Source organism: Panthera pardus, unplaced genomic scaffold, assembly GCF_024362965.1.
Source record: "Panthera pardus isolate Hobbes unplaced genomic scaffold, ASM2436296v1 HiC_scaffold_6, whole genome shotgun sequence".
In the NCBI taxonomy this organism is placed as follows: domain Eukaryota; kingdom Metazoa; phylum Chordata; class Mammalia; order Carnivora; family Felidae; genus Panthera; species Panthera pardus.
In genome coordinates, this window is record NW_026526991.1 from 116695160 (window position 1) to 116712579 (window position 17420).

At 43.4% G+C, this 17420-nt stretch overlaps 1 protein-coding gene across 7 annotated transcripts in view; it reads right to left on the minus strand.

Moving 5' to 3' along the window:
• The window catches only part of PDSS1 (decaprenyl diphosphate synthase subunit 1), a 42373-nt gene that overhangs the window by 19198 nt on the left and 5755 nt on the right, over positions 1-17420 (minus strand). For 4 of the 7 annotated variants that reach the window (XR_002084630.2, XR_008419578.1, XM_019465304.2 and 1 more), the window contains exons 4-7: positions 15471-15601; positions 5028-5169; positions 2068-2179; positions 1859-1968 (exon numbers count right to left, since the gene is read on the minus strand). Coding sequence is in view for 4 of the 7 variants with exons in the window: in XM_019465304.2 (XP_019320849.2) it covers positions 1859-1968; positions 2068-2179; positions 5028-5169; positions 15471-15601 (495 nt within the window). In the remaining 3 variants the exon portion in view is untranslated. Of the gene's footprint in view, positions 1-1854; positions 1969-2067; positions 2180-5027; positions 5170-15470; positions 15602-17420 lie in introns of all 7 variants that reach the window. The other 3 variants (XR_002084631.2, XM_019465308.2, XM_019465307.2) reach the window with 3 other exon arrangements.

The following is a 17420-nucleotide window of genomic DNA, read 5'->3' on the forward strand; positions in this document are numbered from 1 at the left end:
CTAACTACTGGGACCTCATCAAAATAAAAAGCTTCTGCACAGAGAAGGAAACAATCAGCAAAACTAAAAGGCAATCAACGGAATAGGAGAAGATATTTGCAAATGACATATCAGATAAAGGGTTAGTATCCAAAATCTATAAAGAACTTGTCAAACTCAACACCCAAAAAACAAATAATCCAGTGAAGAAAAGGGCAAAAGATATGAATAGCTACTTCTCCAAAGAAGACATCCAGATGGAAAACAGACACATGAAAAAATGCCCAACATAACTCATCATCAGGGAAATGCAAATTAAAACCACAATGAGATACCACCTCACACCTGTCAGAATGGCTAAAAATAAATAACTCAGGCAACAAAAGATGTTGGCGAGGATGCAGAGAGGAGGAACCCTTTTGCACTGCTGGTGGGAAGGCAAACTGGTGCAGCCACTCTGGAAAACAGTATGGAGGTTCCTCAAAAAATTAAAAATAGAACTACCCTACGACACAGCAATTGCACTACTAGGCATTTACCCAAGGGATACAGGTGTGCTGATTCAAAGGGACACATGCACCCTGATGTTTATAGCAGTGATATTGATAATAGCCAAAGTATGGAAAGAGCCCAAATGTCCACTGATGGACGAATGGATAAAGAAGATGTGACATACATACATACATACATACATACATATATACATACAGTGGAATACTACTCAGCGATGAAAAAGAAATGAAATCTTGCCATTTGCAACTACGTGGATAGAACTGGAAGTATTCTGCTAAGCGACATTAGTCAGAGAAAGACAAATTATATGACTTTACTCACATGAGGAATTTAAGATGCAAAATAGATCAACATAAGGGAAGGGAAGCAAAACTAAAATAAAAACTGGGAGGGGGGAAAAACATAAGAAACTTTTAAATACACAGAACAAACTCAGGGTTGCTGGAGGGATAGTGGGTGGGGGGGATGGGTTAAATGGGTAAGGTATTAAGGAAGACACTTGTTGGGGATGGATCACTGGAATCTACTCCTGAAATCATTATTGTTGTACATATGCTAACTTGGATGTAAATTAAAAAATAAAAATAAATAAAAATAAAAGTGGCAGTAAATCCAAGAAAATGAAAAGCTGGACCCATGCCTCTCAGAATGGGAAAAATACAAAATAAAAACAAGAAGACCAGAGGGAAGGCCAGGGAGGGAAATCAAGGGAGAGAAAAGTTATGGTGCACACTCGATTTACAGCCCAAAGAAAAATGGCTTGTTTATAAATAAAGAACAAAGAAAACTAGGACAACCTAACAGGTATTTTTTCTTGGGCAGAAGTGCCCAATTCTTGATTTTGGCTTGGTCACAATTCCAGGGTCGTGAGACCGAACCCTGTGTCGGGCTTCGAGCTAGGAGCCTGCTTGAGATTCTCTCTCTCTTCCTCTGCACACCACTCTGCCCTCCCCCCCCCCCCCCCCCCCAAAAAACACAGCACTTTGTAACTTTTTAACGCTAACATGTCAGAAATGGTATATGGGACAACAACCATGAAAGACATTATTCCACTAATCATGACAAGTTTTTCAAAATGTTAAACAGTCTGGAGAGTAAACTGGGTGCAGATAGCTTATTCTGATTCTGTTCTTGGGGGGGAAGGATGAAGAGTGAATGCATGCACAGCAAAAGAAGACCGTGAACATGAAACCCACAGCAGAAGATCCCACTGTTTGGGGATGTAATTCTCTCAATGACCTCTTGGGATTCTGGTTACTATTTTAAGGTTCTCCAGTGAAATGTTTCCCAGGAAATTAGCTCCCAAGAAAGAGCTATGAGGCATTTTTTTTTTTTTTTAACGTGAACAAAGACAGAACGTACATACTGCTTTACAACTGTTGGCTATCAGACTGGCAGTCTTCTTGAAGGTCTTTTCAAGGTAGTGTGCGAATCTCTCGTTCTCATTTTCTTTTGACCCTAGCTGAAGAAACTCGCCTATAAAGAAAGAAAGGGGTAATTTGCGATACGGTTTGATTGCCTGGATAACTCTACTGAGACTGAATTAAAAAAGCAGCAGCGTCAGAATTAACCTACCACGCACCAAATCTTCAATAACTTGGGTTAAAATAGATATGACAGTTGTATTTCCAATCCGTGCCAGAGCTATAGATGCTGCAGAAAGAATTAGATCACCAGCGAGAACAGCCTAGAAAAGAAAAAAGAAAACAACTCAGAGAAAAGGGTCGGAGCAGTGGAGCCAACAATGAAGCTGGCTCCTCAGAAGATAAATACAGAAAGGGAGGGAGGGTTCATCTTGGCCGTGAGTCTTCCCCTACCTCTTCCTCAGTAGGACTCTGTAATCATCAGTTACAGATTCGGCACATAGGGGGCATGGGATCAGTTCCCAGATCTCTCCAATCGGAGCTAAGGAAGTGGATGTGTGGAGATGGACAGGGTCAAACTCTCTCGCTTCATCCCTGGGCCCCACCAGGGTACAGCTGCCCTCAGACTGGCCGTGCTGGACACTTGCTCTTCGCTCACACCATGCTGTTGTGTCTGTGCACCTATCATTCTACTCGGAAAGTCCTTCCCCTTCTTCACTGAGCTGACTCCTCTGCACAATTAGCACAGAGGACACTTCTAGGAAGTCCATTTGGATCTGCATGAGAACAGCACCCCATGCATACTGCAGTCTTCTCATTTTTCTTCAACTACTGATTCCCTATCTACCAACTCCTTGAGGGCACGGGCTGGGAATGATCTCAGCCAGCACTTGGCACACCCCAGCGCCTGGCATTTTTCTCAATGAAAACCAAACCAGGGAATCCTGGCTCCAAGTTCAAAGCTCTTTGCACTGTATTACACTGCTCCTCATTCTCAGATAAAATTTTTTGTAGTGAACACTAGATAATCAATATTTTTTCCAATCTTCTTTAGAGTGGGAGTAGATGCCCATACTGTATTTGTAGCTTATTAAAAATTATATATAAATGAATTACAGACTGTAATTAAACATACTCATTTTCATATTTAAAAATATGCCTACATTTTATGTTATAGTTATAAATGGTTGATCTCATAGACATTTTAATTCATACAATTTTCAACATAACCACATTTTAAGTTTTTATTGTCTTTTCTCTGGTACCTAAAATTATGTTCAGTATGTTTACCTATTTATCATTTTATAGAACATACTGTACAAGTGATCTCAACATACATATATACATTAACAAAGTCATCATATACATTATGACATATACGTGCACATATATGTCTATCCTTCAGCCACCCGTACATCATTTGCAGCTGGAGGGCTCAGGATCTCTAGGCTTTTATGTCTTTCCTCTCCTGGCCCTGGGGATCCCAGAGGCCAGAAGGTTCCAGCCTGTGAAAGTAAAGTCTCCAGACTGGGCACTGGGGAATGCTGGCTGAGGGGTTAAAGGAAAGAAGGGCTGGAACCCAGGCAGGGTACCGTGGGCTCCTGGAGCAGGTGCTGTGTGAATGGACTTTCAATGGACACACAGTACTTTTGGCTAAGAGGCGGTAAAGGGGAGGAGGCTTGCAGGCAGGCCTGTGTAAGGCAGACCAGCCACAGGCTGAAAGAGGCCCCCAACAGCAGAGATGATCACAGCGGGGACTAACTAGGCAGGGAGAAGGCCCGAATTTGTTGTTGGTGGTGTTTTTTTTTTTTTTTAATTTTTATGTTTATTTTTGAGAGAGAGAGACACTGAGTGCAAATGGGAGAAGGGGAGAGGAAGAGGGAGACATAGAATCTGAAGCAGGCTCCAGGCTCCGAGCTGTTAGCACAGAGCCCGACGCTGGGCTTGAACTCACAAGCCGTGAGATCATGACGTGAGCCAAAGTCAGACGTGTGACCTACTGAACCACCCAGGTGCCCCCAGGATTTGTTCTCTTAACTAAGGCTTTAGGGACAGGCCCTGAGAACAGCTGACTCAGGGACATGTCATAAAGGTACCCATGACCTCTCCAGAATGAAACTGCACTCCCCCCCCACCTTTTTTTTTAAAAACAACATTCTGATGTATGGAATTCCGCCCATAGGACACAAGACCTTTCAATTTAAAATTTGAAATAAAAGATTTATAAGTGAGATCTCAGGACTCGATTACACAGCAAAGTCATGTACAAGAAAGCAAAACCGGCACGTGAAGATAACAATTAATATATATTTCTTCTTTTTCATAGGGCAATTAGAAAATAGAAGGTAACCAGGTACTACAAATATGTGAGGGGAAGAAAAATAAATGTGTGAGGGAGGGGAAGGCGAGCCAAGGGAAACCTCATTCACACTAATGTTTCATGTGTGCTTCAAACAGGCAGGGCGGCCACGAGAGGTGCGTGTGGAGGGGGCTGCCCGCATCACACGAAAGGCCTATATGTCTTCATATTCATTTGTGCAGCTTCATTCCCGTTCTTCAAACATGATTTAAATACCTTTAAGCAGAAGTCCCCATCTTATATACCCCTTCAAGAGATGCTGATAAAATACTATGGAAATATCCTTTAAAATATACATGTATGAACCAAACTCAATTATACAGCCTCTACAAAAGGTAGAATTTTCACAGTGTGTGTATATATCTTTCTGTGTACCTATATTTAAAACAATATAATATTCACACACATATATTTTAGCTTTACTTAGTTAGTTACTTGTCATGACACTCTTGTACATGGCAGTCAATAGATAAAGAATCAAACTGAATCTGGGTACTCTGAGCCCAGAAGTAAAATGTATGAGTCCTCATGAAACATGCTTTTTGGATAACAACAAAAATCTCTTTCTCAATAACCAAAAGGAATTCTATGTAAAACTATGAATAACCAGAAATACGAAGTTCAGCTTTCTATGGTTTTCTCTATTAGCAAATGTCCGTACACAGACAAGACATGAATTCTATTTTGAAATTTGGAAGGCCGCATGTGAGGAAGCATACTTTACTTTTTAATGAGACAAATCTAAAAAATAAATGCAACCCAAAGAGTGTGTGGTTGGGTAAGAAGATTGAAAGGAAACTAAAACACCGTACCTTCTTTTCACCCCAGATCTTATTGACCGTGTGTTTTCCTCTCCGAGAACTTGCATCGTCGATGACATCGTCGTGTACCAGACTAGCAGTGTGGATCATTTCTGCAATTAAGGCTATGGAGCGCTGGTCTGCTTGCACGTCTCTAATTAACAGAAAGCAATGCTTTTTAACAGAGCCGCTGCCTATAACCTTCTCAGCAATCATCTTGTCAAAACTGGACATCCGATCTAGGATAAAGAACTTTATTTCTCTAAGAGAAACTGTATAAACACTTTGGCTTCCCTACAAAGCCATTTCTACCATTTGGAGAACATTTTAAAAATGTGTGAGCTACCCTGCCGAGGCTATATTTTGTAGACAGCACATTCAGAAGTAGAATTTGTATGATTAACAACAAAAAAGTTTAAACATCTCAGAAGTCTGGCCATGAGGCTGAAGAATCAGCTGTAGGCCCTAGAATCGTGGTCTTGGGCGTCTGGGGAAGCTCGTCAATTGTGATTAGGTTATAAGGAGATTTTGGGGCTTGGGGGGGAGGGGAGACAGGTTAAGAAGCACTCTGAAAAAGTATTCTAAAGAACCAACGATCAGTATGTTTAAAGCTTTTAATATTGTCTTAAATGAAATGTTTAGGAAGAAGACCTCAAGCACCCAGATAGAACTTTTGTTGCAACGGTCTTCCAATTCATACTTCACCCTGGCATTAGAAATGGAAACTTTTCTTTCCCAGCTTTAACACAATATACAGGATAAGCATTGTCAAGAAGGTACATGGCTATGAGTTTTAGAGTTCAAAGGGAATGTGCCCCTTTTTAATCATCATCATTATCACAATCATCATCTATGGGAATTTTTAAAAGCTGAATTTTGAGAAAATCAAATTGGGGAAATAACCAACTGAATTATCTGAAACCGAAAACATATGCCTGACTTAAACGCATGGTAACGAAATGTTTCACTTATTCAATAGCTTCTTACTTTTCAAAATATCATCACGTTATCTCTTCAGGGGGGAAAAGAGAGAAGGATGTTGAAACAGAACTTTTTCTTTAAAAAAAATAATCTAGGCTGAACATCTGCAAAAGATAGTGTCTATTCTAGAGCCTCACATTTAGCAGAAAGCTATGGAAAATGAGGCCCAAGTACATTAAAGATGCTGGTATTTAACTACAGACACTAAGTCAGCCTGAAGAGTACCTTCTGATCTTGCTTTAAATGTAATTTTAAAATAGGGTGCTTTGCCGGCAACTCTTAGCTAAGATTTCAGAATTAAGCCTCAGACCCTTCCAACTGCTTAGCCCAGAAATCGATTGCCAAGTGCAGCGCATTATTTATTAACCTGTCACAATCATAACAGTTCTAAATACTTCCAGATCACACCATGGTCTTTCAAGGCGGGAGAAGTAAAGCAACACGGGGTGGAGACCAGTTCTAACAACAGGACCGTAAATAGGAAAACGAAGGTTCCAATGGCTTCAAAGAGCTTGTTGTGAAACCCTTGATGAGACACTGCTCACAGGCCCTACGGTAGGAGGCTTGGACCTTAAATATCTTTTAGGTGAATGTACTGGACCCTACCTTGAGTTCAAATGCACAGGAAAAGAGGTAGACATTCACAGGTGTTTTGTATAAAGGCCATCTTTCAGATATTTTCACCATGGCATTTTGGTCTAATACACACTTCCTACTAGTTGGTAGCAGAACTTACCTTGAAAAACAACTGTGAGGGCCTCTAGCCTTCCTTATGCTTTCCTAAGCTGGGCACCGCCTCCATTATCATAAACTCTGTCGGCAGACAGTTGTTCCTGCTGGGGAGTTGTGATGAAATGGCAGTGCTCACTGACACACTGGAGTTTTGTAATTTCAAGATATTAAAGACAAAGATGTCTTAAAATATTTTGAAATGTCAACGACTACACGTATACAGAAAGGCCATTTTACGTGGCTAAATTACTGACTGCAATCAGGATTCTTTGTTAGAGTGTTGTCTGGTATTGTGACACAGCCCATATGCAGAATAGACATTTCAGATGCTTTTTAAAAAAAAATGTTTATTTTTGAGACAGTGAGCAAGCAGGGGAGGGGCAGAGAGAGGGAGACAGAGAATCCCAAGCAGGCTCTGCACTCTGAGTGCAGAGCCTGAAGCTTGAAATCAAGAGTCAGACACATAAACAACAGCCACCCTCAGGTACCCCTGAGATGTTTTCTAATTGTATTTGATGTCCTTTTTCCTACACAACTAAGTTTTAATGTGTGCCAGCTTACATCCAGAAAATACTGCCACTGCTTATCCCTAGCACAGCATAATGGCTGGAACCAAAATTTACAGATTACAGAAAACTCTCACACTATCTTTAAGATGAAAGCTCCAAAGTGCCAAACTGAGTCATGCCTTCAGAAAGCTGGGCACCATTTTCACTTCCTACCGTGACAGCTGACACACTCTCCTGGCTTCTGGGAGAGGTGCTGAGAAAAGCCAGACTGGAAAGACAGCCTGAGAAAAGGAGCCCCTTGGTCTGAAAGTTGGCTGTGTCCCCCATACTTCACACATGGCGGAGTATGCGATGATTCAGCAAGCCCGTTGGGGTATTTGGTTTTTTCCCCTTCATTAGATTTAAAGCAACATTTTTTATAACGGAATAGTTCAAGTGCAGACAAAAATAGATGGAGTCATAAAATGACACGCCCCACCCCATGTACACTTGACTCAGTTTACATGTGATTTAAATAAAATGGTTTTTTTCCTATTCACACTAATACATAATGTGAAATCTTAAACAAATTATAAGTAAACCCTCAGTGTGGGAAAATTGTCTCTAAACAGAAATTCAAACGTTGCCAATTGATTACCTTGGTTCAGAATGAATGAGGGTAGCAAATTTAAATAGTAAATGTGATTCCACTTTAAAAGCAGATATACAGAAGTTTCTACTCCCAACTCTACAGAGGCTGTATCAAAACCAGAACTCTCAAGTGGTATTTTATACAGAAGGCTCTATTTCTATTATAAAATGTTCTTTTTGTCTAACAATTCTAAAAGTAAGTGTTTCCCTTTGCTTGTTAGAACTCTGCCAAGCTTAGTGTTTCTTAAATATATAACCCTTGTCCACCATGTCAGAATCCATACTCTTGAAAATGCAGACTGAGGAGTCAAAATCTGACAATGGGGCTCAGGAATCTGTATTTGGAAAAAGCATGTCAGGAGATTCTGATGCGCAAAGTTTGAAAAATGCTGTTCTATCAGGTATTCATTTGATTTACCACAAGCCACAAATGGAAGCTTTCCTAGAGAAAGGGTTTTGTTTTTCGTAAAAACTCTGCCTTTGCTGGCCCACTGCTGCACTGCCTCTGAAACAAGAGGCCACTCTCCTAAACATGACCTGGAACTTGGCAGGGGGGCAGGGGGACAGGGAGCAGCTAATGACTCCTCAAGTCCCTTCAGAGAGCAGAATGGCTCACCGGCTCACATGCAAAATCACGGAGGATGACCTCTCTTCCCTCTTATACTCTGCATCATTATGAATTTGAAAGGACATGACTGGATGCTTTTTTAGTTTGGTCTGAAAAAACTCACTACTTAAAATGCAAGCAGAGTCCTTTGCTATCAAATTCTTCAGGAGGCAAACTGCATTTCCTAGTTACCTGATGAAAACACACATATTCAAGTTTTCAGCATGCTGAACAATATATCCATATAGACTCAGGTAAGATTTTCTCTTTCTCTGTCACTGAACTGACTTGCTATAAGCTGGAGTCCTTTGCCTATGAAGACTGTGGGATGTGTGTTGCTTTACCTCTGGTCTGCTCGTGTCAGAACTGGTGGACACAAAAGAGGCACCTCCAGAAGGAGAGGGAAGCCCGTCTGGGCCCCTCCCTGCGCTGATGTGACGTGATGTAATGATGGGGCCTGTGTTAGTTTCCTGTGGCTGCTGTGACACATTACCACAAACTTGGGTGTGTTTTTTTTTTAAGTTTATTTATTTTGAGAGAGAGCGTGCGCACGGGAGGGGCAGAGAGCGCGCGAGAGAATCCCAAGCAGGCTCTGCACTGCCAGCACAGAGCCTGATGCGGGGCTGGAACTCACGAACTGTGAAATCGTGACCTGAGCCAAAACCAAGAGTAGGACACTTAACCGAGTCAGCTAGGCACCCCCAAACTTGGTGGTTTAAATCAACAGAAACTCTCTCATAGTACTGGAGGCCAGAACACAGTTCCACGGAGCACCCTTCCAGCCCTTCCAGCCACGGGCAGCTGTCTGCAGACTTTGGCTTATGGCCCTGGGACTTTAATCTTCAAAATCTCTCTGCTCCACCTTCACACGGCCCTCCCTTCTGTGTGCATCAACCTCCCTCTGCTTTCCTCTTATAGGGAGACACGTGACCGCACGTAAGACTCATCAGATAATCCTGGATAATGTCCCCATTTCAAGATTCTTAACTAAATCCCTTCTGCAAAGACCCTTTCTTGCTACATGACGTAACACAGGCTCCAAGGATGAGGATGTGTATACCTTCGGTGCGGCCATTTTTCAGCCTAACAGTTTATTTTTTATTAAAAAAAAACTTTAATGTTTATTTTATTTTTGAGGGACAGAGAGACAGAGCACGAGCATGAGAGGGGCAGAGAGAGAGGGAGACACAGAATCTGAAACAGGCTCCAGGCTCTGAGCTGTCAGCACAGAGCCCGTGACAGGGCTTGAACCCACAAATCGTAAAATCATGACCTGAGCAGAAGTCAGAAGCTTAACTAACTAGGCCACCCAGGCACCCCCAGCCTAACGGTTTCTTACTTTCACTAGCCTCTTTTGCTGGTGCTCAAACATTTCCTTGTCAGGGATCAAATTCTTCAAATTACCTTTCACTGCACCTGTCTAAAATCTCCTTTTGTCCTCATAAGTGATACTACACTGAAGTGTCTCATCTTCCACAGAGACATCCAGGTAGAATGAGCAGGACCGCAGGGTTTCTGACCATCTCTCACTCTCTGCTTTTCATGCTTGGTGTCATCTTTCTGTTTCCTGGCCTCTGTCTCTGGCCTCTGCAATCTTGTTTCCTTTTCCTGTATTCCTTACAGGCATGTTGAGGATGCTATTGGCATGAACACCAAAGGTACTTTCCATCTGAAGAACAGCAGAGTGCAGGAGGGATACCTGAATTAGGAGGTCACTGGCTATCCACCTTCATAAACCCAAACAAGCACATCAGACTCAGTGGAGTCTATTTCTCTTGGTTGAGAACACAGTTTTAAGCTTGATCAGGAGTCATGAAGTCAGTAGTTCTGACATCAAGAGAACAGAACTGACATCCAAGAGCAGCTGCTCCTGATATTTACCTCCAGAGAGAACAGATGCCTGCAAAGCTGCATCACAGATGATGCAGGGTTCGTGCTGTTTATTTTTTTGCCACCGAAGAAGCACTGCAGAAGTTTCGGGATCTTTGGAGCAACCCACCATGATGATGTCTTAGACCAACCACTTATCTAGGCAACAGATTCTGGGCGCTACTGAATTAACTCAGCACTTGGTTTTTTTTCAGACTGGACACAGCGAATCCAAGCATAGCTGATTCCTTCAGTGATGAAATCATCCTGGTGTAGTAGGCGCCAGAAGAGGGTGCACATGTGTTTAAAAGCCCTATAAGCCTCTTGCTCTCACTAATGTTCTCCTTATACTTGAGCTTGACCTAACCAACGAAATGGATGACCGTCTGGTTATCAAAATCTTCTCCATCTCAGTAGGTGTCCTTTATTATAGACTCTACTTTCAGATCGTTTTCGTTTTATCTTTTTTTTTTTTAATTGTAGAGAGAGCGGGGAAGAGGGACAGAAGGAGAGAGAGAATCTTAAGCAGACTTCACGCTCAGCAAGGAGCCTGATGCCAGGCTGAATCCCACGACCCTGGGATCATGATCTGAGCTGAAATCAAGAGTCAGATGCTCAACTGACTGAGCCACCCAGGGGCTCCTTAAGATCCTTTAAAAAAAAAAAAAATTTGTAACGGACGCCTTGGTGCTTCAGTTGGTTGAGCATCTGACTTTGGCTCAGGTCATGATCTCATGGTTCGTTGAGTTCAAGCCCCACACCGGGTTTGCTGCTGTCAGCACAGAGCCCACTTGGGATCCTCTGTCCTCTTCTCTCTGCCCCTACCTCTTCCCCACTGGCACGTGTGCATGCTCTCTCTCTCTCTCTCAATAATAATAAACAATAAAAAAATTTCTGTTGCTTTTTATTAATTCTTGTTAACAGTCCATTTTATAACTGAACATTTTCAATACTTCTGAGCACCTCATGCGCTGCTGCTTCCATATATTTATCTTTTTAAAACAGTATTTTTAAATGTCAGAAATTCCCTACCATATATAATTGAAAGCTGGCTAGATGACACACAATACGGACAGAAACCTTTAAACAGTTGGTATTTTTTTTTTTAAGCTGAAGAGACAGTATTTTGCAAAGACTGTTTTGTAAAGACTAAATCGAACCCCGATTCGGAATCTGAACAACCAGCAAGTACAACTACAAATTTTTCACAATACGATGCCACAACTTGCAGTTATCTCCTTAGGCCAACAGACATCTACACGCTAATCAGTATCTTTAAAACCCTCATTAAAAATGAAAGTGAACTGGGGTGCCTGGATGACTCAGTTGTTTGAGTGCCCAATTTGCACAATCAAGACAGATACACACATGCCCAAGGCAGATACACACATGGCCAATATAATGTAGGCAGTCCTGTCACCCCAATCACTAGCAGCAATAGCCACTTCCAGTGCCGGAAGACTTCCACACAGGAACGGATGGTGCCAAGATCAATGACAAGAATAGATCCCTTCAATGAGGCAGCCGAGCAGAGGGTTTGGCTTGAGGAAGATGAGACACCACAGTTGTGCTGCAGCATTCAGTGAGTGGAGCGATTTTACAGAAATCATTTTTGATCTAATTTATTTAATAAAGTAAGTCCTGACCTACAGTTAGTTTGCTGAGCTCTGTGGCAGGTTGGGTTCTCTGGGAAGCAGACTCTGAAGTTTAGAATACAGGATGCCTGTCTATCCAGGAGTGCCCTGGGTGTCAACAGCTCGGAGGGGGAGAGGAGGAAACAGGCCTGGGTAGAGCGAGAAGTTTCTGCAGTGCAGGCCCATCCATAGCGTGCTCTGGAGCCACAATGGCCCTTCACCTCCCTCAATCCCTGAATGTGGGCTGGCTTGAGAAGTTCATGGCCTCCAGCAAGAGGATTTTCTGCAGCTAACATATTCTTGAAGAGGCTGAGAATTGAATGTTCTCTGTCAAGGAGACCTGGTCAGCACGGAATCCTTCACTGAAGCAAGAGTTGTTCAATAAGAAGGATCTAGGTGGCACATTTCAGAAGCAGCCCAGCTGTTTTCTGGACCTTTCAGTCTGAATCATCTGTTGTGTGCACTCCTACTTTACCAGCCCAGGTACTGTAGTTATTAGGATACAGGCAAGAAATGTAAAGATTGAGACTTAAGCTCTTCAGGACCGTATTACCTTTTGAGAATGTATTATAAGTTTCAGAGACCCTTCCCCCGAAAAATAGAAATACACAAAAAATTTTGTGTACAATTCTAAGGACTCACAGACCCCCATAACACCCACAGACATCAGGTTAAGAAGTCTCAGTAATCTAGCAAAGAATATTTAATGGACAGCTGAAAAGCTTAATAAAGGAAAAAGAAAAATCAATTAAAATCCCCATTGCTATTTTTTTTTTATTATCTATTTTGAGAGACAGAGAGTGCATGTATGAGCAGGGGAGGGGCAGAGAGCGAGAGCGAGCGAGAGAGAATCCCAAGCAGGTTCTGCACTGTCAGCGCAGAGCCCAATTCGGGGCTCAATCCAACAAACCATATGATTAGGACCTGAGCAAAAATCAAGAGTTGGAGGCATAACAGACTGAGCCACCCAGGCATCCCTCCCCCTCGCTATTTCTTAGGTATCTGCTCTATTCGGTTTTCTAAAACCCTCACCAGGATTATTACTTGCCTATGTAATACATATTTCACAGACAAGAAGATAACATCTGATAAGCCACAGAGAAGCCATTAAACTTGGGTTGTCAAACAACAAAGCAGGGATCTCTCAATTGAAGTACTGGAATGGGTTCTAGTGCTACTGGGGCTTGGGAACGTCTCTGGCAGTGCTGGCTGCAAACAAGCTCTGTGGCTCCCGCCCCTGAATCTCCAGCTACCTTTTGTCAATGTTGTTCTAGGTCTTTCTCAGCAAGCAGAGCCAGAAATGGCCCAGGTCTCCAGAAGCTCCCCGACTCCCACACGTCTGTTTGCTGTAAGAGGCACAGCTGGATATTTAGCTAATGATGAGCCCGATTCAAAAGGGTTTTATGAAGCAAATATTCTCAAGATGCTGGATACTGTGGTATACGACTTGAGTGCATGCCACCACTGTGACTCCCACTCCAATGCGGGACACTGCCTCTGCACTGTGTCTTTGGTGAGCCCTGCTCCAATCGCTTACGGGAGAATGAGGCCCCAGCTAGAACACCCCAGAGAGGGCAGTGTTGAACTTACTTTTTATTTTACTTAAGTCAACACTACCCACAACGTGGTGCTCCAACTCACAGTCCTAAAATCAAGAGTCACCTGCTCCACCGACCGAGCCAGCCAGGCACCCCTCAAACTTAACTTTTTATTTAAAAAAAAATTTTTTTTTAACATTTATTTATTTTTGAGACAGAGAGAGAGCACGAACGGGGGAGGGTCAGAGAGAGAGGGAGACACAGAATCCGAAACAGGCTCCAGGCTCTGAGCGGGTCAGCACAGAGCCCGACGCGGGGCTCGAACTCACGGACCGCGAGATCATGACCTGAGCTGAAGTCGGCCGCCCAACTGACTGAGCCACCCAGGCGCCCCGAACTTAACTTTTTAAACTAGCAATGCCTTTGTTGTGTTATATCCTCCCATGTTTTCTATAACTAATGGTTTATAGTTTCAGTAAGGGAAACTGAAAAAACTTGCAACCATGGGGAGAGCTGGAGAGGATTTGGAGTGATGCAGAATGTTTTCCTTCCCATGTCATCTCTGAGGGTAACAGACTGTATTACGCATAAATCTGAGAAATAAAAATATAAACACACACTCTCTCTAGTCCAGTGGTTCTCGACAGGGATGATTTTGCTCCCTGGGGACATTTGGCAATGTCTGGAGACATTTTTGGTGCTCATCAACTTGGCAGGGGGTGCAACTGGCATCTCACGGGGGGAGGCAAGGGATGCTGCTAAACATCTATACTACACATGACAGCCCCCACACAAAGAATTATTTGGTCCAAAACATCGGTCACGTCAAGGCCAAGAAACCCTGCTCTAGGTCACATGAGATGTATTCAAATGTGGTTCATTTCTGCTGCTCTGCCTCCCCGGTGAAGTGGAAGCGGACCTGAGGACAGTGAAAGGCCCACTGCCAGAGAGCTCTGTCTGTTGAAGCTGCACTGTGAGCACTCAGTGAGTCTCGGAGGGTGGGTGGGAGGCACTCTGAGGTGGCGTACTGTGCTGGAGCTGGAGGCCCAGCAGCGGGGAACAAAAGGCCGACACAGGCTGAGGAGAGCAGCTGCTGAGAGGCAACACCTGACCCTCTTGAGGCATTCCTCAAAGTACCATCTACTGGGAGGAGGGGATATCATAGAGATGTCCAGCCCTAGGGAAATGGATGAGTACATTACGGTGTACTGGAATTTCCATTGGTACATCACACGATGTAAAAATAACAACCACGAAGACACTCCAGCATCGTGGTAAACAGTGAAAACACAGTTGGGAGTAAACAAAGCAGAATGCAATCCTATATACACAGTATGACTGACTGGGTACAAGAGTAGAGGGGATGAGGGAACTGCAAAGATGGCTGGCTACAGTAAGAGGTCAATCCTTTTTCCTTTTAAGATTTCCTTTGATACCACGGTTTCAATGTTTAACGATTTTATGTATGTTCAAAACACAAAAGTTGAGGGCCAACAGTCAAAACGCCTTCTTTTAAGATTTTTCTTTGGCAGATTTCCAAAGGTCATGGGAAGGCAGGCTCTCGGGGGTGTGGTGCCCAGACTTGAAGCACAGTGGGCGTAGCTCATGACTTTTAATGATAACCTTTGGACTAACTGCTCTGTGTGTATTATGATTACATGTATGCATACACCCTGCTATTCTTCACTTCGGAGTGGGAAAACCAAATCTGGCTTTTAAAATTCTTTTCGAAATGCTTATTTGCAGCTGAAGTTGTTCTTTGAGGGCATTAAAGTGTGGAAAAGGAAGATGCCTATACCAGTGGACTCTGGTGACTCAAAGTCAGAAACTACTCACCACAAAGTGGATTCTTAGATAAATGCTACCTCTTCAACAGGGAACTAAGTGGCAAGCTTGGGGAGGAAGATTTGGCAAATATAAAAAAAACGCCAGAGGAGTGAAAGTCAGTAACTCACCGGGAGTTATTATGATGGATATTACACGCCCGGGCCATTAGCACCACAATAATTGGTCGAAAGGCTTTTCCTTTACCATCGAAGTAGTATTCAGACATTTCCTTAAGTTCGGTTGTAGATATGACTAGTTCCTGGAATAAAGTTTCTCTGTGTCAATATGGCATCACAATGGCACAAAAGTCAACAGGATTTTTTACAAAACCCTGATTTGATTTCAGTGGACTCAGTTGTATTCAGTGTACTCATTTCACTTGAGAGATTCAACACTCAGCTGGAAAAGGTGCTAACACTGTATTGTCACAAAACTGGCTGTCCTGCAGCTGGGCCACAAGCAATGCCTGGCCCGCCTGAGTGGCCTAAGGTAAGGGCAAGGGTGAGCAGTGCCGCCTGCCCCTGTGACTCCAGCAGACTCCAGGGATGAGCAGGAAAGTACCAGGTGGCCCAGGGACTCTGGGCCAGTAACAGCTGGCTACAGTGACAGCTGGATAGGGGCAGGTAGCAGCTTGGAAGATGGAGGGGAGAGGACAAAGGCAGGGAGTGTGGGAGCCAATGAAGCAGGTGTTAAAGGAGTGTCTGGGGTGGGAGTCAAAGCTGTGTACCAGGGGCAGGAAGACAAGGGGACAGCCAGGGAGAAGCAGGGATCAGTAAGCCTGACTCAGCCAGACAGGTGAAAGGTTCACAGAGGAAGTTTCAGACACAGTTTGCCAGACTGTGAGGAGCTTACAATTGAGTTGGGAAGATAAAATTTCTTAAAAATATAAAATGTTCAGAATGGTAACTTGGGCAATGACATAATTAAATGAAATGTAGTAAGGGGTACCTGGGTAGCTCAGTCGATTAATCGTCCGACTTCGGCTCAAGTCATGAACTTGCAGTTTGTGAGTTCAAGCCCACATCAGGCTCTGTGCTGACAGCTCAGAGCCTGGAGCCTGCTTCAGATTCTGTATTTCTCTCTCTCTCTCTCTGCCCCTCCCCTGCTCACACTCTGACTCTGTCTTCTCTCTCTCTCAAAAGTGAGATTAAAAAAAATTAAAAAAAATAAATGTAAATTAAATCAAATGCAGTAAAAGTTCAGAGAAGGGAAAAATCAGCATGGGCTAGAGAACCAACTATTTAATGGAAGGTATAAGCTTTGATCTGGGATTAAAGAATAAGAAGGATTTTGATTCATGAAGAGAAGGGAGAGGCTTCCAGGCGATGGACATGTGTTTACTGTACCTGCCTCTCACGGACTTGCTATGATGAACCACAGCTTATGTCCCCAAAGAAATGGGAGCTAAGAATGGACCCAGAGGACCATCAGCCAGGCTCAGGTGAACACAGTACAGTGGGACAGGCTTTAACTAAGATAGCGACTTTAGTACCAAACACAGTAATAAACGCAGAGATTGCAAAGTAAAATGAGTCCTATAAGGAGCTCAGTCTAGAGGGTGAGAGGTACAACAATAATTACAATACACAGTGTGATGGGTGCTGCTCTGAGATAAGCACAGCTCCTCTGGGAGCACAAAGGGGGCACTGCTGGCTGGGGGGGGGGGGGGGAGGCAGGAGAGCAACAGTGACAGGGCCACAGAAGCAGCAGTGGCCTGGCCTAGACTATGGGGATGGAAGGCAAGAAACAGACAAGGAGGACATGAAAGGAGAAGAGGAACAATTCCAGGATCCTGCCTGGGGTTCTCAGGCGGCACCTTCAATGAACAGGAAAAACAAGAAAAAACAATTAGGAAGGGAAAGCAGAGTTTCAGATAGGTTACATTTGAGACAGTCATGGACATTCCATGGAGCTGACCAGGGAGTAGTTAGATGTGTGGTTTTAAGAGAGACAATTCAACCTGGAACAGACATATTATTTGGGAAGTGTTCCACATTGTTGGGAGTGGTCAACAGTGTCCAATGTTCAATAAAGTCACAGGAGATAAAAACCAAGTGTCCAATGGATTTAGCAGAAGG